The sequence below is a fragment of the Fusarium redolens genome, assembly GCF_020744475.1.
Source record: "Fusarium redolens strain MPI-CAGE-AT-0023 chromosome Unknown BKA55scaffold_15, whole genome shotgun sequence".
Lineage (NCBI taxonomy): Eukaryota > Fungi > Ascomycota > Sordariomycetes > Hypocreales > Nectriaceae > Fusarium > Fusarium redolens.
The window spans coordinates 7,252-28,168 of NW_025763678.1; the positions used below are offsets into that span (position 1 = coordinate 7,252).

The 20,917-nt window shown below is 48.7% G+C and overlaps 4 protein-coding genes across 4 annotated transcripts; 2 read left to right on the top strand and 2 right to left on the bottom strand.

Moving 5' to 3' along the window:
- Window positions 1-325: 325 nt before the first annotated feature.
- On the bottom strand, window positions 326-12,254 carry BKA55DRAFT_542969 (uncharacterized protein; the record flags this gene model as incomplete). The annotated part of the gene is made up of 14 exons (XM_046190534.1): window positions 326-340; window positions 397-649; window positions 709-2,545; window positions 2,602-3,278; window positions 3,335-3,594; window positions 3,644-6,277; window positions 6,342-6,456; window positions 6,510-6,820; window positions 6,871-8,325; window positions 8,411-8,623; window positions 8,860-8,936; window positions 9,183-9,694; window positions 9,746-11,855; window positions 11,945-12,254. 14 exons carry the CDS (start codon window positions 12,252-12,254, stop codon window positions 326-328), a joined length of 10,779 nt encoding a protein of 3,592 aa, XP_046045290.1.
- A 386-nt stretch (window positions 12,255-12,640) lies between these two features.
- BKA55DRAFT_119689 (p115 like vesicle tethering protein) lies at window positions 12,641-16,524 on the top strand. The gene is made up of 5 exons (XM_046184776.1): window positions 12,641-13,817; window positions 13,868-15,099; window positions 15,150-15,837; window positions 15,897-16,115; window positions 16,176-16,524. Exons 1-5 carry the CDS (start codon window positions 12,837-12,839, stop codon window positions 16,344-16,346), a joined length of 3,291 nt encoding a protein of 1,096 aa, XP_046045291.1. The 5' UTR covers window positions 12,641-12,836; the 3' UTR covers window positions 16,347-16,524.
- Window positions 16,525-16,702: 178 nt separating this feature from the next.
- Window positions 16,703-18,368, top strand: BKA55DRAFT_520264 (S-adenosyl-L-methionine-dependent methyltransferase; the record flags this gene model as incomplete). Its single annotated transcript, XM_046188404.1, has 3 exons — window positions 16,703-17,270; window positions 17,324-17,440; window positions 17,494-18,368. 3 exons carry the CDS (start codon window positions 16,703-16,705, stop codon window positions 18,366-18,368), a joined length of 1,560 nt encoding a protein of 519 aa, XP_046045292.1.
- A 321-nt stretch (window positions 18,369-18,689) lies between these two features.
- BKA55DRAFT_520126 (OPT oligopeptide transporter protein-domain-containing protein) lies at window positions 18,690-20,758 on the bottom strand (the record flags this gene model as incomplete). The annotated part of the gene is made up of 5 exons (XM_046188392.1): window positions 18,690-18,954; window positions 19,022-19,176; window positions 19,229-20,339; window positions 20,394-20,515; window positions 20,570-20,758. 5 exons carry the CDS (start codon window positions 20,756-20,758, stop codon window positions 18,690-18,692), a joined length of 1,842 nt encoding a protein of 613 aa, XP_046045293.1.
- Between the last annotated feature and the right edge of the window lie 159 nt (window positions 20,759-20,917).

Below are 20,917 nucleotides of genomic sequence, written 5' to 3' on the forward strand. Positions count from 1 at the left end.
AAATTAAAGGAATTATATTAAGTTTTATATAAGTTTGTTAATAAAAGTTAAATTAATTATAATTAATTAAATATATATAATAAGATATATAATTAATTAACCTTATATATAAAATAAATAAAGTAAAATAAATAAAAAAGTATTAATTTAAACTAGGAATATTTAACTTTATATAATAATATATAAAATAAAATATTAATATTAAATTAAATTCTTTATTTATTTAAATTTAGTTAATTATATTAATAAATTAAAAAATAATATAAATTATTTTATTACTTATAATATTTTTATATATTTATAAATTTTAAAAATATTTAACTATCTAAATAATTATTAACTATATATAAGGTTAGTAATTATATTTTTAAGTTTTTTTTTTCTTTTTATTCTTACCTCTATTAATCGCTCAGTTAGCTCAAGATAGTCACGGTTTACGTCTTCCATTGATCCAAATGAACATGATCGCCACAATCCACCAAATCCCATCGAGTCCAAAACCTCGGTCAGTGTGGACATTAAGCCAGTGGCTCTTGAAAATTGTTGGGTCGATGACAGAGCGCGCAAAAGAGTATGTGCAGCTCTTAACGTCGCCGAGTTTTGGCTGTGCAGTAAAGTATCGTCTAGTAAAGAGCGAATGGCTCCGGATCTATTCCTAGGTCAGTTTCATAACGTCGCGTACAGCACATCAGCTGGTGAGGGACTGACAATTGTTCTACCACAATAGGGCGTTCCGTCGCAAGCTTGTTAAGCCAATCCAAACTGCGCCTTTGCACACAGTCTTCCACATACTGGAAGTCAACAAGTTCGATTGCTGTGATCAACAAGACGACGTTATCCGGCATCCCTTCGAGATCCGGCGATTTGCGCATTCCATTAGCAAACCCAATTTCATCAGCGTCAATACCAGCAGACCAGAGACTGTCTTTGAATTCGTCATTTTCAACAGCGCGGGCTGTCAGGAGAGACAGATATGGTGAGGTCTGGGTCATCTCAGCCTTTTCCCGACCCTCCACATTTGCCGTCATCATCTCTAGAAAAGAAGATAGGACACGCATGGTGATTTGTCGTGTCATGGTGTCGGTTAGTCCACGTGCCAGACATGCACAAACGGCGAGGTGGAAGGATTCTTCCTCGAAGTGTATACCGTATATCTCCTCCAGGGGCAACGCAGCCTCGTCCAGCGGGGCTCGACCTTGAAGAAGTAGTGAAGCCATGCTATCTCCTCGGAACTCTTCTCCAGTGCTTATGTTCGCTAGCACCGCCTCAAGAAACTGCGCAGTGCAGTTGAACAGAGTCGCAGGTACTAACCGCACGAGTGACATGGCCAGCCAGAAAAGTTGCAGACCGTAGCGTGATGCTGATGGGAGTTTTGCCATCATTTTCGATAGCGACGTGACGATGGAGACAAGCATTTCGCTGTTGTGATCCTCGCCAAATCGATTGACGCTGTTCCTCAGAGCAACAAGCACTTGGTAGAGCAAATCATCATCGACCTCTTCCCGAGCCAAGCAACCCATAACCGCAAATGCACGTGGTTGAATAGCAGGATTATTCTGGAAGGCCGTGCTTGCAACTAGGCTCATCCACCTCGATCGCCATGTATTAGCAAGGTCAACTGTTGGTGCAGCGACGGAGCAAATTTCAAAGAGAGCAGATGCGAGATTTTCGGTCGCCGTCAACGCGGGGCCTGCGTCCTGTGAAGTCGATACTGAGGCACCATCGCGAGGGAAGGTTGGCGGCGCCGTGAAAATGTCGCTACGAGGATCGCATAGAAAGTCTAGACTTGCTCGCAGTTTGCTAGATCTGGCATCATCCAGGCTGAATGATGTACATACGGCGTGAACCGTGTTGACAAGCAACCGGTAAACAAGTAACCGAACCTCTTGAGTACCAGTGTTGGCCAGCATAGTCACGATATGGAAGATCTCCGGTAGGAAAAGTTGAGACTGCACCCCGTTGTCGAAAGACAGTGCAAGGCAGAAGCGAAGCAAGACGCAGATTTCAGACCAGACTGCGTTGTCTGGCAGGTACTTCGTTGGTCGGAGCGAGGATCTGTTGAGAGCTTTACGGAGCCTTGAAAGGATCTTGCCGCGTAAAGTAACAGTTCCGATACCAACTACGATAGACGCGATGACCTCTAAAGATTCGTCATGCGCGCTATAGCTCATTGCTGACTTCAGCAGCTCATCCAGGAAAACCTCGAGCAAGATTTCGTCTTGAACAATCCTTGGCCACACGGATTGTTCCAGGGCAAAAGTAAGTGAATGATCCTGGACAGTCACATCGATAAGCTTTCGAAATAGAATTGCGACTCTTTCTCGCCCTTTCTCCCCATCCAGCTCGCTTGTGAGGATGTTGGTCCGTAGACCAGGAAGCCAAGGAGCCATGTAGGCAAGACTCAGAGGCTTTTGTTCATCAGGGAAGCTTTCCCAGCCCACGAAGAATTCTGTCAAAAAGTCTGACGTCAACTGAGGCTCACTCAGTGCCAACTCCTTACTGATATCCACTACGAAACGGGTTGGATCTAAAGGAACAGAAACATCTAAAATATGGTCAGTTGCTATACCCAAGACATTTTAAGTTTTTCTTAAGACTTACCTTTGGTGCAGACGATCCGTGAAGCGGAGCTGAATTTGAAGGCCCGGCAAAGAGCCCCCAGAAGATTGTAGGAAGACAGCCTCAGGATGTGATCATGGCTCGACAAATTCGCCAGTGAAAGATTCAACAGCGTACCTGGCACATCTTGTGGCCTGATAAGGCGCTCAACAGATTTGTGAGCCCTGCTATCCTTGCCATGCTTGGCCTTGGCACCCCGGATCGTCTGAAGCACATCGGACTTCTTTGGGCTCGTAAAGTACATCACGATCTTCCCGTTGTCAGCTCGTAAGCCAAAAGCCGAATCATCTTCAGTCTGGATGGATGTTGGTGCTTCATCAACTTCGCCCAACCGGAAAATGTCGTTCACGGTCGTCCCCAAACGAAATCCTGCGAAAATCTCTTGCTTCTTCGTGGTTGTTACTTGGACAAACTGGCTGCCAACTTTGATAATTACTTCAATCTTGCCCTTTGACTTTGACAGGCGGGTGATTGGTTGAAAGACGTATCGTGTATCAGTCACTACACTGATTGTTTCCTTAGGCAGATGTAGCTGGCTGAGGTGGAAATGCGCCTGCAAGTCCTGAAGACTTCCTATCAAATGATATTCGACGTTTTTAGGGTTAAATACGCCGTTCTCGTTCTTCGTGCATACCCTCAGTAGGCGTCGAAAGCACCGCCTGCAATCGAGATTAGTCCAGAAACCTAATCCCTTCATTCTGAGAAGTCAACTTACTTGAATGCACTGTTCATATTATAGACATAAATACGACTAAGGTTTTGTGACAGTTCTGAGGGTGTTAGGAGCTCTAACTTCTTGAACAGGTCATCCTGGGGCTCGTTGCGGCCATTATAGCAAGTCGCATCGATCAAGATGCCAAACGGTCTGTGCCATAACCTGCTGGCAATTTTGAGATAGCAATATAGCAATGTGTCATAGTCGATGCTCTCCGTCTCAATATGACGCAAGATGACACAGATGATAGACAAGCCGTCCTGTTCATGTTTAGTCAATGTTATAGTCAGTTTAGCACTTCGGACTCACCTTGCTTTCACCTCCATCATAAACAGCACGTGCTGTCAAGAATGATTCCGTACTTCGAAAGGCATTCCGGAGCATGAAGTTTTGGAATCGAGAGTACAGTGGTGGGCTATTGGATGAGACTTGGGGCCTGTTCCACGAAACAGCAAGCGGTGGTGGACCAAGATTCGCAATCAGGTTTCTCAACGGTTCCAAGACTGGTGATCTACCCCGAACAACATCCCCAGATGTTCTGCCGTAATCCTTTCTTTCGCGCGAGATCAGTGTTTGGCGGACATGGTCCCAATGGTCGTAAAGGAAACGATGTAGCGCGACGCAAGATCCAAAATCGAACGATTCCGTCGTGCGTTGCACTTCCAACTGATTGGGAGGAACCGAAATCTCGCGGAGGAACGTCGTAACATGATAAATATTCTGTGTCAGGAAGTCGTTAAGGGGAAACATGTAGGGTTCTTTTGCCCCAAACAGCACGTTATTGGCGAGGTTTTGTATGACCTTGGCAATCAGAAGTAAGCCACGTCGCATTTCTTTAGACGGTGCTGTCGATACGAGGCCCTCGACTTCAGGGGCAACGATAGCTGGGCAAAAGAACCGTAGAAAGATGAAGGCTCCCACGGCTGTGTACTTGGCATCGGGAAATCTTGGCATGACTGCGTTTGATATGGTGTAACAAATCTTGCGGAAAGCGGGTGGAATGTTGGAAGAAGATGCGCATATGTCGTCAATGAAAACCTTGGCCACAATGCGCAGCTGTAGAGCATTTTTCTGAAGCTCCTCTGTAGAGCTGACTCTTGCGGGGTCAAGCTCAAGATCGAGATCCTTAGATGTCAGCATAAGACGCTCCAAGACCTTTTGGAGCGTCGTTCGAATATACGAAGCACCCTTCCACTTGGCATAGACTGATAGCATCTTGGTTGCAACACACCCTCGACGCAATATCTCAGCCTCATTCTCGGTATCTTCAATCTCTTGTTTGATAAGTGCCTCCAAAAGCTCAAAGATCATTCCTCGTTGCTCAAAAACAGTGAGCAGGCAGATAGTGAGCTCATCCACCTCAGTGCTGGGGCAAGCAACGGCCATCGAGATGGCCAGGGATAGATCATTGGTCAGTAACTCGAGTAGTTCCTCATACTTCTCACTCACAGCTGAGTCCGTCAGGTTGCTAAACTCAGTGCCTTGGATCAGAATATTATAGAGGACCTTGACGAACGCAGTGCGGATCTCAACGTTGTCATGATATCCAATATTAAGAGAGTGCTTGAGGCCAACATCGATGTTGGCACTAAGCAAGTTGGACAAGATGGTGATCGCCAAATCTGAGTTTGATGCAGACTCTTCACGAAGGGTGACACTCAAGTTCGTATCAGTCCTAGTCAGCTCTGATGGCTCATGGTTGAGTAAGGACAGAAAGCGGTTGAAATATGTATGAAACATTTGCGACTTCATCTCGCTCATGCCAGCATCAGTATGGCTCTCGGAGGGTTGCAGTGGCAAACGGAAAGTCAAATCAGCCAGTGATTTTAAACAAGCCTTATCAAGGTCTTTCTGCACACGAGCCGTGTCGTCCTGCCTGGAGCCAGGGCCATGCTGAGGTGAGCGAGGGCGCGCAATCCAGCCGAAGATGTATTCAAGTAGTTGGTTCCGAATGCGAACATCGTCTCGCAAGTTTAGGTGCTCTTTTCGCTTCGTCACCACCTCGCACAGGTGGCAAACCCGAATCTTGACCCTCAGCGTATTGGGTGTATCGGTGACACCATCCAGGAACTTCGCGAAGTTCAGTGTGAGTGCACCCAGGTGAACTGAAGATGCAGCTCCGAGATCAGAGGGGCTTTCTAGTCTTTCCACAAGAGCCCGAAGTAAAGATGCGGCTTGCTCAGCAAATACCACTTCACTATCCTGGTCTTTCTCAATAGGGGCCAGAGCTCCAGTGAATAATACTTCTAATTCAGATTCTAAGGCTCGAAACAACGGATAGTAAAGCGCAGGTGAGACTTCACTGGCAAGCACATCTCGCATTGCTTCGCGTACTCTCACATTGGCACAAGCTAAAAGCTGAATACTGAGTCTCAGGTATCTCGTGAGAAGTGGTTCCTCGGAGTGCTCAGAAGAGACACGATCGATCCATCTTAGACCCCCAAAAGTGGGCTCTTCGAGAATGATGGCTTGGTCGGCGGTACAAATGCCACCCAGGGATGCTAAAAATCCGGAATAGTTTCGCCACTCGGCCAACGCTCTTCCATCCACAATCTCGACAGTTGACGTTGAGACATCCTTTGCAAGATGAAGCCAACGATCGAATGCGGTCTCCCAGGCGTTAACGATGCCCGTTGTTGGGAATTGCATGCGGCGCAAAAGACCCCTTACTCGCTTCTGGAATGCAACTAGTCCAGTGAACCGGAAGGCTGGAGAAGATATCTCGCGGTAAACTTCAGCGTTTCGAAGCACTGATGCTGATGACTTTGCCGACTCTACATGTTTGTCGACAATCGAGCACTCTTGAATGAATAATCCCGTGCAGGAAGTCACCAGCTGACAGGTTGTGATGCTGGCAGAACAAAGAGAGATGAGAAGTGTCGTCTCGAGCTTGGAAGATGCATTGATGACATCCGGTGCATCTTCCGGCATTTTGGCCAATTCCTACAGGCTGTTAGCAGCCGATAACTATCACGAACAACATTACTTGAAGTACAGAGCTGCATACCGGGATGTTCTTGAGAAGGAGTAAACGTGCTTCTAGATAGTCTTGTAGATCGCGTAAGCTCTGATCATCTTTTTTCGAGGTGACAGACTCGCATAAAGCAAGTAGAACTTTGGAGCTTAGGGTCTCATTAGCGGGTTGAAGATTTGCAGAAATTTAGATTGCACTCACCTTCGACTCCAGATATCATCACGAAGTTCTTTTGTGCCGAAACGGTGCCCGGTATCGAATTGGCGGTATGCCTCAAGGTGGCCTTCAAAGAGTCGGCTTGCAACGCCTGTGGCAAGTTTACGCACGGCTGGATTCTCAGACAAAACGCAAAGAAGGAAGGACTTGAAGAAGCTATTATTTGAACCATCTTTTGACAGATCATCTAACAAGCGAGCTGGGGATGCATCCAAGAATTGGAGAATGCTGCAGACCAGTTCTGTCCTTTCACTCCCTTGTCGACTCGTCGTACTAACAGCCTTGGCATTCTCAGTCTAAAAGCGTCAGTTAGGACCGGCAAGAATGGTAAGTCACCGAAGCTCACCTCTAATTGCGTCCGCATGAAGGGTATTGCCGCATCAAAAAGTTCGTGGTACCTTAGAGCATATGGCTGTTGAGCGAAATACGTACATCCCTGAACAGTAGCTAACTTAAAACTACTTGGGGCATTTGGAGCGATACAGCTTTCAACAAAGCCGCTGACACTCGTATCAAGATTGAGATGGGTCAAGCTCACAAAGGCTGCGGTCATCATGTCCTGATCAAAGAGTCCGTATTCCGATGCGGTAAGACGGCGAAAAACAGCATCGCGGACCTCGTCCTGAACATCCAAGGCATAACTGACAAGGGCTGAGTCGCTTTCAACATCGAAATGTCTTGCAGCACGGAGCAGAGAAACCAGACAGTAAGCTGCTTGCTCGTTTCGATTGCGCGAAGCTTTTCTTAGTCCATCTAGAAAGGAAACCTTCTTCACCATGCTGCTGCTCTTTGCTTCGCGCATATTGCTCGCTACTTCAAAAACATCCGGCAAGAGGAAAAGCAAAGTGGTTTGGAGAGGGTAGAGTAGACCTTTTCGGCGTCCATTATCCGTCGCAGCCTGCGCCATGTCAAACAGGGTATCAGCTCCGCCATCAAGTCGCTTGTGAAGCTGGTGAAGCTGCACGAACTCGCGAGGGAACCGATCCAGCCATCTCATGATCAGCAATGGAGATACTACAGCAATAGTGTTTTGGTAAGGCTTTCGGAAGTGTAGGAAGCTTGAGCAGATCTCTTGTATAACTTGGCTCAGCTTTGGGCCATCAACCCAGAAGAAGGAGAGCAATCGCAAAACGACGAGGGCTGCTCTCTCAGCATCTTGAGTAGATCCAGGCGTAGAGACGCCAGGCTGCGTAACAATACTAGTTCGAATAGTGTATATGACATTCCTCAAATAGTCGAAGGCAGCAGTCCAACTGGAAGTTGTGACATACTCGGTCACTGCCTTGATGTGGATATCCATTTCCACCAATGTCTCTGCAAACCTCTCGTCGCTCGGGGGAGAGCTATCGGCGTCGGATGAGACAGAAGAGCTTTCGGGGCGAGTGACGGAGACATTGCGCGTCGAGACTTGGTCAAGTAGAGTCTGGGCTGGAAGTATACAGTTCTCGGGGATCGGTTCAAGAAGGTGCTTGAACGCGTCGAAGAGGCGGCTCACAAGCACTTCGTCCAGCGGAGGAGGAGTCGGGCTCGGTTTTACATCTGTGTCTTGTGAGAGAGAGGCCCAATGAGAAGAACAGCAGTCTGCAATAACGGCGACAATGTAGAGCTCGGAAGCCAAGATATGGCTGGGGTGGTCGGCGACGGCTGCGTAAGGGCGAGCAAGGTCCTCGAGTAGAACCAGAAGCGACGCGATGACTGTGGATATGGATGTATTTCCTAGTTCAACCAACGTGGCTCTTGTAACGTGGAGGACATCGTCTTGTTGTAGGCTGTGGCCACTGGTGCCAGCTCGATGGGGGAGCTATTGAGAGGTACCCAACGTCAGTCCGCCCAAGCAGCTAAGGGGGGCGCAAGCTGCCTCACGCATGGGATAGACAGATACTTACTCTGGTAGCGAGCCTGTCGACAAGGCAGCCGACTAGGCTTGCGTCGCAATTCATGATCACGACAGCATTGAGCGTGAATACGCAGATTTGGGAGAGATCAAGTTGGGAGTCGCTCGTTCCTCTGACCGGGCAGGCATTAAGCGTTCGTGCCAAACCCCGCGAACAGTACCCACAGGGGTAGCACGTATAGGGGAGCTCGCCGTTTTCAGACATCTACGACGTGAAAGGTATTACATATGGACAACGCATTAAAGTATTTTATCATGAAGCAGAAGCAGAAGCAGGCTGAAAACAATATATTTAACATCAATTCAGTCTCCAGTAGCATACTATTTACTAGAGTATATATTTTCCCGTTCCTCACTCAATTCTTGCCAACATCGCAATTCTCACTCCCATCCATGTGCTCAGATCTCGATGCTACCCGTCATTCATCAGGAACTACAAACGGACCAGACATAGCCAAACATTCCAACGACAGCTCCCACCATCCTGGGGCCTCGAGCATGCAACTGACCCTTGCGTACTGTACTCATAATTAAATAAAGGCTGAATCTTGAGCTTTACTGCTCTGGCATTGATTTAATCCATTTCCAGTTTCAGTTGGTCGTACGCAGCAGTACCGTATAAAATGTACCCTGGCCAGACCGATCATATATATGCCATCGATATGAACCTCAAAAGCTTAGATGGGCAACCCATTCACTTATCCGTCATCCCGACGCCCTAGGTTCCAAAAACTACCTGTATGGCCGTCCATCTCTGTAGTTACCTCGAGAACCATAGCCTCCTGAGCCGTATCCTCCTGAGCCTCGTCCTCTATCATAGGACTGTCCTCCATAGCCCTGATAACCAGAAGCACCAGGAGGTGGCTGCGGTGGGCCTCTGTATTGATGGTTATAGCCTGGAGCACCACCATGGCGGTTATCGTACTGCTGTTGATTGTAATAATGAGCTGGTGGGGGCGGCGGTGGTACTCCAATCCCGAATCCAGGGGCTCCTGGTGGTGGAGGCACATGAGAAGCGGCCGGTGGAGGGTAGTGGTCATTTGATCTGCCATATCCTCCTTGGTGCCGGTCATGCTGAGGCCCACGCGACATACCAGGGCCGTTGTAGCCACCTCGATTGTGGCCTCGTCCGAAACCGCCGTTCCTGCCTCCGCGGTTGGCCTTGTTCCGGATATCTTGAATGTCGCTTTGTGTGAGAGCAGGCTTTGGTAGCTGAACCCCACGAAGGAGCATCGACTTGTGTGTTTGTGAAACGGAAGGCATGTCGTAGTAGACGCTAGAAATGTTAGCCAGACGAAGACTGTGGATTATGGGCACGATGTCATACCTGACTGATCGATCATAGTCGAGATTGGGCATACCATTCCTGTCAAGAGGGTACTTCAATTCACTATGAGGAACATATCCCTCTTTCTTCTCGACCTTGCCCGACAAGCCGTCACTCTTTTTCGGGTTCAGCTTGAATTTGGAGTCCCCTTGTTTCTTGGAGTAGAACTTGGTTAGAACATCATCGTACAGGCTCTCATGGGCTTCTGAGAAAATCAAAACATCTCTGCCCATTTCGTTGCGTGCTGAATCTGCTGCACTGAGTTCTGGGTATTTTGCTTGAACGGCCGCTAGTAGGCGAGGCATCTCAATGAAAGGAAGCAACGCAACACCTTGCCAGGCCATCTTCTTGCCATTGAGATCAATCTCGAAGTCCTCCGGATAGAAGTCAATGATATTGCTTTCTGGATTAAGCATGAGATCGTGGAAAACCTCCGGAAGGGCATGGCGTGACGCAGCCGGCAAGACACTCATCAACTGCTCGAAGGGCTTGGATATTCTGCCCTTCTCGAAGGAGATCTTCATCTTGGCGATATCTTGGAAGTCAGCTGCAAATGGGGCGTAATGGTAGGGGTAATACCACTCCCAAGAGGGGCAACCCTGGAAGTAGTACAGCAAGACCCAAGCAAGACCCTCCACATAAGCTCGTGCAACCTCGTGACGAAACTCGATATCTTGGGGATCTTTGTGGAACTTCTTCTCGTAGTATCGATCAGCATAGCCGTCCTCCCAGAGGCGCACATCATCGACGGGGCCCTCCTCTGCTGGGGCTGCTGGAGTTGGCGCATTGGATGTATCAGGAGCTGAACTATCCCCTTCTTCGAGAGTTGACGCCTTTCGTTTTCCTAAAGCGGAAACAGAATCTTCATCCGGTTCCGCTGGTTTCGCGTTTGATAGTGACTTTTGCGACTGGAGTTGGGCTTTGAGTACACTAGCGGCGCTCTTGTTGGCAGCGTTCGCATCTGGCGCGCTATTGCGGTTCACAATCATGTCGTGCGTCAGTCTCTGCTCGTTCGGCCCAGAAAAGGAGGTAATGGGTTGGAGTAGCACGTTGGCAGGGTTTTCGAGGCCGTTGATCTTCTTCGGATGAGCAGGTCCACCCTGGCGTCCGCCTCGACCATTATTTTCGTTCTGCAGCTTTCTCCGCTTGAAGTTGGCCTCACGTCGGTCTTCCTGTTCTTTTCGCCGCTTGAAGATATCATCTTCTTGCTTGGCCAAACCGCTCAGAATGACCTGCGCTCTTTCAAGATCAATGTGGCCATCTTTGGTAACGTAGCCGCCCATAACAGGCAGATTGTCTTTCCAAATTTTGGTCAGAGTATCAATTCCATGCTCTCGGATTTCCAGGGCTGGAAGATGCGGTAAGAAATCGTTACCCACGAAACAGCACATAAAGATCCAATCATCAACCGCACGTTCCACGTCGAAGCGGAAGGGCAGATTAGGGACGCTCAGCTCAACTTCCAGGTACTCTCGCAGCACAGCGACATGAAGCCAGATGAAAGGCTTGAGAGCGACTCCTTTGTCCTTCTCGTCATGTTCGCCTTCTTTCTTCTTTTCCTCGCCGCGGCAATTCTGGGCATCATGGCCTTTCTGGCCACAGAGCTTACACAAACGTGCCTTCTGTTCCTGAAAGAAGACGTCTTCACGAAGGACACGGAAATGAGGCTCATGCGTTGCAAGCCCCAGCATGATAAGATCGGCATCAAGACCGTAGATCACATGCCGAGTGTTGGGGTCATGATCTGGTGATGCCCGCTGGGACCGAACAAAATTCATTATCTTGTGCTCTCCCTCTCCAGGAACAGTAGCATCGGAAATGATGATTTTGAGTTTCGCCCAGCCAGGATCCGTGTTGAGTTTGTACTGACACCAATATCTCAAGCTGAGGGCGAGGATGTCCATGAAAGGTGTTCCAGGGGTGATCGAGTTCGAGTCGAAAGCCTTTTTTAAGACAGTCTCTTCGCTTTCGGCAGTTAAATTACCACCATTCTGTTGCTTGAGGAGTTTGATAAGTTCTTGCTTGTCCTTCTCCTTCTCCTGGGCTTCTTGTGCGGAACGAAATCGTCTCGACCGCTGCTGGTTCATCTTGGCTCGAGGTGCAACACCATCTATGGGGGTTTGTCAGCTTTGAACAAGATACTTTCATATAAATCTCCAGCCAAGGGGTGGAAACTGAGCAAAAAAGGCCCTGACATACCAACTGCAATCATGAGTATCTTCCTGGGCCGAACCATGTTGACCACGCGATCGGTATATCTGAAGACTTCCATCATCATCTCCTCCTCATCTTTGGGAGCTGGTCGATCTTCAGGATGAGAGCAAGGATGGACGATGCCGTTCATATCGAGATAGAGGTTATCAAACTCTTCGCCGTTCGGGTTTGGACGAGTCGTATCGACAGGAATCGTGGAGCCATCTTCCATGGTAAGGGGCTGATCCTCAATTACCGGTGAGATAATCTTGGGATATCTGGAAGAAAGCCACCGGAAAGCCGCGGGAATACCCATCGTAGCGGTTCTGCGAAAGTCGACTTTTCGGAAATTTGTGGTGAGCTCCTGCGCGAGTAGGCTCCAGGTAGAACAAAGACAATGCGGATACAAAACCTGGGACTAGGGGAAATAAATGCCTTTCACAGGGCGTGTCGCATCAATGAAGTGAGGCGAAAGCGCGTTAAAGGCCAGGCGAATACGTTCCCCAGTTGCCGTTTATAAAGGGAGATGAAAGTTGTGTGGAGGATGAAGACTGTCGCTTTGCGAATCGCGACATGATTCTTTGATTGCTAGCTCGGACCCTGAGCCACGACTTTATGCAAGTGAGTGGATATCTGTGGCTTGAAGGTGGGGCCTTGAAATTCAGTTATTGAATCGCACCTCAACCAGGAAGTATGTAGCAATGGAGTTAGCATGCCTGCTCCCATTTTCTCCTGACAAGCTGGCCAGAATCGAGAAGCCAATACCTAGTGCCGACTAATTAGGATAGCTTCCTCAGTGATCTTCACCAACAGGAAAGACATTATTAACAGTCGCCGGAAGGGCCCCATGCAACCTCTCGAATCCTCTTGAGCCATATGGCATTGAGGCGCCGCAATCATGTTCTCTATTGCCAGCGCCCCGGCGAAACAATCAGTTGGTGAGACCATCGACGTTCTAAGCGGTCGCCTCAGTTCAGCGACTTTGTTAGAAGACCGAAGAGCTGCAATCCTGGGTCTTCGTAGCTTTGCCAAAGATTATCCAGCTTCTGTAGCTTCGGGCGCCCTACGAAGTCTAATTGGAAGCCTAAGCAAAGACGGTGAAGATGTCGACACCGTCAAAGTGGTACTCGAGACGTTGTTAATGCTCTTCAACCCTAATGAAGATAGTCCCGAAGCTTCGGAGGAGATTGCTCTATGGTTGGCTGACGAGTTCACTCAACGGCAAGAGAACATTACTTTATTGCTCGATTTCCTCGAAACAAACGATTTCTATTCCCGTCTGTATTCTTTGCAATTACTAGCCGCTATCCTTTCCGCACGTACAGAACGCACCGAGGAATGTATCTTTACCGCTCCCCTCGGTATACCACGACTGGTTTCCGTCCTCGACGACCAACGCGACGCTATACGAAACGAAGCTATCATTCTCCTGACCTACCTCACGCCAACATCAATCGAAATACAGAAGCTGGTGGCTTTTGAGAATGCTTTTGAGAGATTGTTTGCCATCATCGAAGCCGACGGGGCTCTCGTAGAAGGGGGTCGCACCGTTGAGGACTGTCTGATCCTTTTGGCCAACCTCCTCCGATCAAACAGCTCAAACCAGGCACTGTTCCGGGAGTCGGACTGCATGAACCGTTTGGCGGATTTATTAGGTCGAGTCCTGAAACCTCAAACTGATGGGTCTGAGATCGCTTCGTGGGCAGCAGCGCAACGAAACCGAAATGTTTATGCTTTCCTCGCTGTCATTCGCCTGTTTGTTGTCAGGGGCTCAGCAGGTACTTCGTTGAATCAAACAGCAATATGGAAGCATGGCCTTGCCTATCATATTCTGCAACTGGCCTTCAGCCATGAAGCGCAAACACAAATCAAGGCCGAGGTTCGATAATTTGATTGCCACCGGAAGGCCATCTCATTGACATTATATAGGCTCTAATCACTTGTGGTGACGTGATTCGGCAAAACGCACCTCTTCAGGAGACATTTGCTCAGATGATGGTGTTGTCTCCTCTGGCAAAGACCGGCACGGCCGATGAACAGGCCAGCCAGGGCGAAAAAGTGTTCGTTATCGACGGCTTGTTAGATCTGACATTGTGTCTACAGGACCTTCAAGAGTTCGACGTCCGCTTTGCGGCGGCTGAGTGCCTGCAAGCTTATTTTGCAAATCATCCAGCTGTCAGACTGCATTTTCTTGGCCGGGCTATTGAAGGACATCAATCTGGGGCCAACGAGTCTTCCAACGTTTTGACAGTTCTCCTGCAGCCTTCAGTTGAATCCTCGGATCCATACAGGCAATGGTTCGCTGCTGTGATCACTTTCCACCTCTTGCATGAAAACTCAGAAGCCAAGTCAGAGGCCATGAGCTTAACCGAAGGTGATTCGGAAGATGGGGAAGAGGTTGTGACAGCAATCCAAACTCTTTCAGCTCACGTTACGTCAGGCCTTCGTCGAGGCGATGATACGCGGGTTTTGGTCGGTTATCTTATGCTACTCTTAGGCTGGCTTTTCGAGGATCTCGATGCGGTGAACGACTTTCTCGCCGAGGGAAGCAACGTTCAAAGCCTAATTCAAGCTGTTTCACAGCCTCCAGCTATAGGCGGGGGCGAGATCGTTCAAGGACTGTGCGCAATGTTGCTTGGTGTTGCTTACGAATTCTCAACAAAAGACTCACCCATCCCAAGAGCAACATTACTCTCTATCTTGACGGCTCGCATAGATCGAGATGTATACCTAGACCGCCTATCAAAACTTCGCAGCCACCCTTTTATTCGTGATTTCGAAGTCTTACCTCAAAAGCTGGACGCTTCGTCTCCAGGGCGACTCCCCGATGTCTTCTTTGACAGGAAATTTGTTGAGTTCTTCAAGGACAACTATAGCCGAATAGCACGTGCTATTGACAGAGAGCCTGGCATGGAAATCTCGGTTGTCACCAACGGTGTTCAGAAAGGTGTCTCGAGGGAACTTGTAGACTCTCTCAGGAGCCAGGTCGAGGAAAAGCAGAATGCTATGAACGAGATCCAGGAAAAGCTGGCAGTGCTTCAGGGGCAGCTGGGCCAGGAACAGGCGGATCATCGCAGATCAAAGGAAACCGCTGCTCTAGAGATGCAACGGGTCAAAACCGTGAATGAAGGGTTACAAAAGCATCATAGCGAAGAACTGCGGTAAGTGTCACCATCATCGGCTTGTATTAACCCTACTGAAACGGCTACAGGAAGCTTCAGGGTCAATTGGCGTCCAAAGAGAATGATCAGCGCAAGCAGGTTGCTCAATTGCAATCTCAATATTCGATCAAGGAGAACGAGTACCAAAAGCAAATTGCTCAGCTGCGTTCACAACAAACAGCACAAGAAAGCGATCATCAGAAGCAGATCGAGCAAGTCCGGAAAGCGGCCGAGGCCGAAGCAGAAAAGATCAGACGGAGGACGGATGCTGAAGTGGCAGATCTCAAAGCGAATATCAGTCGTCTCGAGGTTGTTCTGATGAAGGTGCGTGCCTGTTACCCCAGCCATTACGGTTTGTATGAGTGCAGTCGGCTAACATTGACTCAAACACAGTCCCAAAAGGAGTACAATGCACTCCAGTTGCAACGCAAGAACGAGATAGATATGCAAAGAGAAAAATATGAGAAGGTGCTGGGGCAACTTCGTCAGGAATACGAAGATTTCAAGACCCAGTCCAAGGCTAAAGCAGATGAAAAACAAGCCAAGTTCAAGGAGGAACTGGAAAGCCTCTGCGATAGAAAAGATGCCGAGATAGACGCTTATCGAGAGCAGAGTCAGATGGACCTGGAGCAGCAGAAATTGAAGACCAAGGAAGCAGAGGAGAAGTGCCAGAGCCTCGAGAAGCAGCTCAGTGGAGGAGACGCTGGAAAGAAGGACTTGGAGGCTAAGCTCAAGAAGGTGTGTGATGAACAATCTGTCTTGATTGAAGATACTCAAGAAACTCACATATCTCACAGATGGAATTGGAACTATCAGCTGCCAACAAAGCCAAGGACGCAGCCGAGAAGCAACTATCAGAATCGAAGGAAGCAGCAAAGGAGGAGGCTAAGAAGGCTAGAGAGACGACTGAGAAGCAGCTGCAGGAGTCAAATGAGGCTAGGGAAACAACTCAGTCCGAACTTGATGACCTCTTGATGGTATTTGGCGATTTGGAGGAAAAGGTGGCCAAATACAAGGCAAGTCAAGAAACGCGGTGCTCATATTTGCATGCTGTATACTGACTGACATCACTGCAGGCTCGTCTCGTTGAGCTCGGAGAAACCGTATCAGACGGCGAAGAAGATGATGATGAGGAAGACGATGACGATGACGACAACGACGATGAAGGCGAAGAAGACGACGAAGAGTCTGAGAATAACGATGACGAAAAGGATGAGACGAAACAGAAGCCGAAAGCCAAAAAATAAAAAAGGTATCTGCAAAGTCGTCAAACAGACAGAGAGACAGAGATATATGCGATATACCCCCTTACAGACATATCATATATATTAACAGCAAACACCTCGCGGATTGCATCTGGATGGTTACCTTGCCTTAACTTTCTACCTATCATGACCCAGAAAAAATTCCCCAACAGGGCATAGCCTTCTCCAATCACCGTGATCCCACAAAATATTCTCCAAGCTAAGGCAGCTAACTCAGCGCAAACCAAACCAACCAACATTCAATACTGGCCACTCGAGTTCTTCCTTCAAATTTTCGTCTTCTCCTACAAGAATTCAACATAATTTGATCTGGCCTGGTCTTACAGTGAAGGGGGAAAATGTCTGCTCACGAATCTATCTCTGATGACGGCGAATGGCTCGACCTGGAGTCGGATGAGGAGTCAATCCCCATCACATCCTTCTTCAGCGCCCAAACTTTCCCTAGTGTTGCCGCCATGCTCGAGGATAGCAGCAAGAACCATGGTTTCAACTTTTCCGACTATGTGCAAAAGCTTCAGCTTGACTTTCACGGTGCCGTCAAGCTCGTCAACTTTGTTCGTGATCATGTAAAGAATGGGACACCATTGCCCAAGGAGATCTCTGCCAAAGACCTCGAAGACGAGAAGTACCTTCAGCCAGTTCTAGAGAACGATGCTCTCATCTTTTCTCTGGACGAAGTATTGGAGAACATCACCAACGACCAAGCAACTGGATCCAACGATGGAAATCTCAAAGCTCGTAACAGGGAACTGGAGGAGGAGCTCGAGAAGCTTAGAGATCAATTTGCCAGCTACCGTTTGACGGTTCAGCAGACACTTGATAAGCGATGGGGCGATGATACCGAGACGGCTGCAACTGAGAAGAAAGACGACTCTGCCTATTACTTTGAGTCTTACGCTGCCCATGGTACATCCCACCACTTATCGGTATCTCGATCTGTTTATACTGACTGTGGCCAGAAATTCACGAGACCATGCTGAAAGATACCGTACGAACTGATGCGTATCGTGACTTCATCTACAACAACAAGCACATCTTCAAGGACAAGGTTGTCCTCGATATCGGATGTGGCACTGGTAAGCCCAGTTATAATTTTGATCTTGATTCAACACTAATGGTTTTGATCTAGGTATTCTGAGCATGTTTGCTGCAAAGGCTGGCGCCAAGCAAGTCATTGCTGTTGACAAGTCAGACATCATTGTCAAGGCTAGGGAGAACATTTTCCACAACGGCTTGTCCGATGTTATCACAACTCTCAAGGGCGCCATCGAGGATGTCAAGCTGCCTGTAGACCAGGTTGATATTATTGTCAGTGAGTGGATGGGCTACTGTCTTCTCTATGAGGCTATGCTTCCAAGTGTCTTGTATGCTCGAGACCGTTACCTGAAGCCCGATGGTGTCCTCGCGCCCAGCTCTGCCACAATCTGGATTGCCCCCATCGCAGACCCCGAGTATATTTCGGACCACATCTCCTTCTGGAGAGATGTTTACGGCTTTGATATGAAGACTATGCAAGAAGGCATCTACGAAGAGGCCCGTGTCGAGGCCATGCCACAAAATTCTGTCTGTGGTGAACCCTACCCCTTCAAGGTGCTTGATCTCCATACCGTTAAGACCGAAGATCTTCAGTTCACCGCCAAGTGGTCATCGAAACTCACCCGTGAGGTCGAAAATGTTGATGGGTTCCTCATTTGGTTCGACAACTTCTTCACGACATCCAGAAGCGACCCAGTACCCCCTGCCGAGACAACACCAGAGACCTGGGACAAGAAAAACCAGGGAGGCGTCGCCTTCACTACCGGCCCTTCTGGCCCTGTCACACACTGGAAGCAAGGCCTTCTTCTCGCTCCTCCAGAGGCCAAATCATCTGCCGAATCGCCCCAGAGTCTCTCCGGAGATATCGTTTTTGCGGCAGCTGATGACAATGCCCGAGCGTTGGTTCTCAGGGCTTCTTGGACAGATTCTGAGGGTGGATCAAGGAAGCACTCATGGCAGCTGAAATAGACGCATCTTCTATCAGCTGGACGCAGCCAGCAAAGTCCGAGAAGATGGTGCCGACATTGGTCGAATATGGTAGGTGACGCAGTCACAGATGAGGAACATTCAGGCCTTGCAGCAAGAGGTTCACAATGCTCAGGAAACCCTCACCAAGAATGAATCCCTAAAGAGGTCAGAATGGTTTCGACATGAAATGGAGGAGATACGTACTGAAGCAAGGATGATTAGAGGGGTCTGCGTCCGTCGCGCGATATGAGTCCAGTACCATGCAAACAGACCGCCAACGGTTCGAGCCAGCGTGAAAGATGGGACGTTATACATGCCTTGTCAGATGTCAGCGATAGTATCTCCCTCGGAGCCACACATAGTCAACTTACCAACGGCGACAGCAATGCCACCAGGAATCAGAGGTCGCCATCTCTTCCCGATAGCGAGCGTTCTGGTGATAGTGGCAACTGCGAATAAAACCGCAGCTCCAATGGCCCATTCCTTGACGCGATATGGTAGCCCAGAACCTGTGACAAGCCTTGCAGTGAATATCCAGACGTAGGCGGTTGGTACCTGGAAGAGATCACCAGGAATCGTATATACGCTATTATCCAATTGTGTCAGCCAGGTCCTCTTCCAAGTATGAGACGGCGAAGTGAAAGGCTACTCACCTCGTATAGACACGGTAAATGAATGCACTCAGAACAGCACCGACACTTGCTCCAATGACTTGACCCCAGAATTGGGCTTTCGGAGCTGCTCCCAGTAGGTGCCCTGTTTTCAGGTCTTGCATAAGATCGCCAGCTTGTAAAGCACCAGCTTCAGACTGTAGCAGGTTAGGATGTTTGCTTGAATAGGTAGGCAGAGGAATTACTCACCACGGCACCAGCGATCAGGTTGATCAAGACACTGGATTTGTGAGTCTGGGGGATGATAAAGGCAAAGAATAGCTGTGCAAGTTTGCTAATGCCAGATACGGGGTTCAAATCCGTCTCACCCAGTGCCCTAACCCCCATGATGCTTAACACGAGAGCCATGAGAACAGCAATGGTTGTGGCATAGAGCGGTACAAGGTCACCAAAGACCAAGTGAATTGTGAGGACACACAGAGCTATCGAAGCAAGAAGGCCGATCGTTACCATACGGGGACCAATGCGCTGGTGCGGAGGAGCATCTTTCTCATCATCTTCTTGGATAGGGGCATATTCATCAGCTCCATAGCGTCTCTGAGCAGGCTCAGTCTCGTTGCTCAAGAGTGGTGAATAGTCATGGCTCGGGTTCTTCCACAAGCCAAAGACACCGTGTTCCTGTACTCTCTGACGTAGGGAGGGCATAATCCCAGTAACCTTTTGGCTAGTAAAGATTCCGCGGAGGGCAACGTAGGCAAGGCTGACGATTGCATCCGCTAGCATGATAGCCAGCGAGATCCAAATGATCCATCCCTTGCTACCATGTTCCCAATCATCAACATCTCCAGGCGCCCATCCCCGAGATTTGGCCAAAGGACTGAGGATTCCCCAGCCAACTACAGCACCAAGAAGCATATGCAGCGTCGTTTCTGTCCCCATGATGACTCCCTGGCCAATGTAAGCGAAGCTGGGGTTGAATGTCCAGAGCCATGTGTGGGCTGCGGCAGAACCAAAGATGGGTAAGTTGCGCAGTATAGGGAAGAAATATGTCGCCAGAGTATAAAGTCCAGAGCCGCCAAAACACAAAAGTAACAGTCTGATGTTGGCTGCCCAGTCTCCTTTATCCGACACGTCATCTTCAGCATTCTGTTGATGCTCCTGATCCGTTGCAGCTCGGCCAATGGCGTCTGGTTGAAGTGGCTCGTCACGAGGAACGAGACTTGCAAAGCCGCCTTTAGCAGCAGCGTCAAGCTCGTCTTTCGTCGATTGGCGGCCTTGTCCGTGCAATACTGAGATCAGTACAGCCGTACTGAATCCACTAGGGAATTTGAGGCGCTCTCGGATGATGACTTGCTTACGTCTGGTGGGTATCAGCAAGATTGAAGCAGAAAGTGACGGTCCAATAATGGCTTACAGGGGAACAGCAAAGACGACGCCAAAGTAGCAGAGTCCCAAAGACCAGATGATAAGCTGCCAAGTACTCAGATTGATCGGGCCTTGCTCATCTCGAGCCAAAAGATAGTTCAATGCCGGAATCTGCCTTGTTAGTTAGAATAATATCTTGGTATAATATGAGTCTAGATGACATACAACGCCAACGAAGCCGCATCCAAGTGGCATAATAGCCATGCCACAAGCTACGCTCTGGAGCAATACGTTCTCAACTGGAGAAAATGGAAACCTCAGATGTGGTGCAAGAAGCCTGAAAATACCAAAGCCCATGAGACTCGCAGGCATTGACATGATGGAAACCCATCCTGTCTGCAAGCCAAAGTACATATTGGAGAAGCAGATGATGGTGCCAACTGCGAGGCCAGCTAAAACGCCTCGCAGCGTGAAACTGCGCCCTGGAATCACGCGTGTCGCCATCTTTTGGCAGGGGGCAGCTAATGGCGATGTTTAGTTTAGAGACGCGTTGAGAGATGGTCGTGACGTTAA

Excerpts from the sequence above, each read along its gene's own strand:
- BKA55DRAFT_119689 (XM_046184776.1), top strand. The coding sequence starts at position 12,837 with ATGTTCTCTATTGCCAGCGCCCCGGCGAAACAATCAGTTGGTGAGACC. Across the intron at positions 13,818-13,867 it reads AAACACAAATCAAGGCCGAG|GCTCTAATCACTTGTGGTGA; the intron begins GTTCGATAATTT and ends GACATTATATAG. Across the intron at positions 15,100-15,149 it reads CATCATAGCGAAGAACTGCG|GAAGCTTCAGGGTCAATTGG; the intron begins GTAAGTGTCACC and ends AAACGGCTACAG.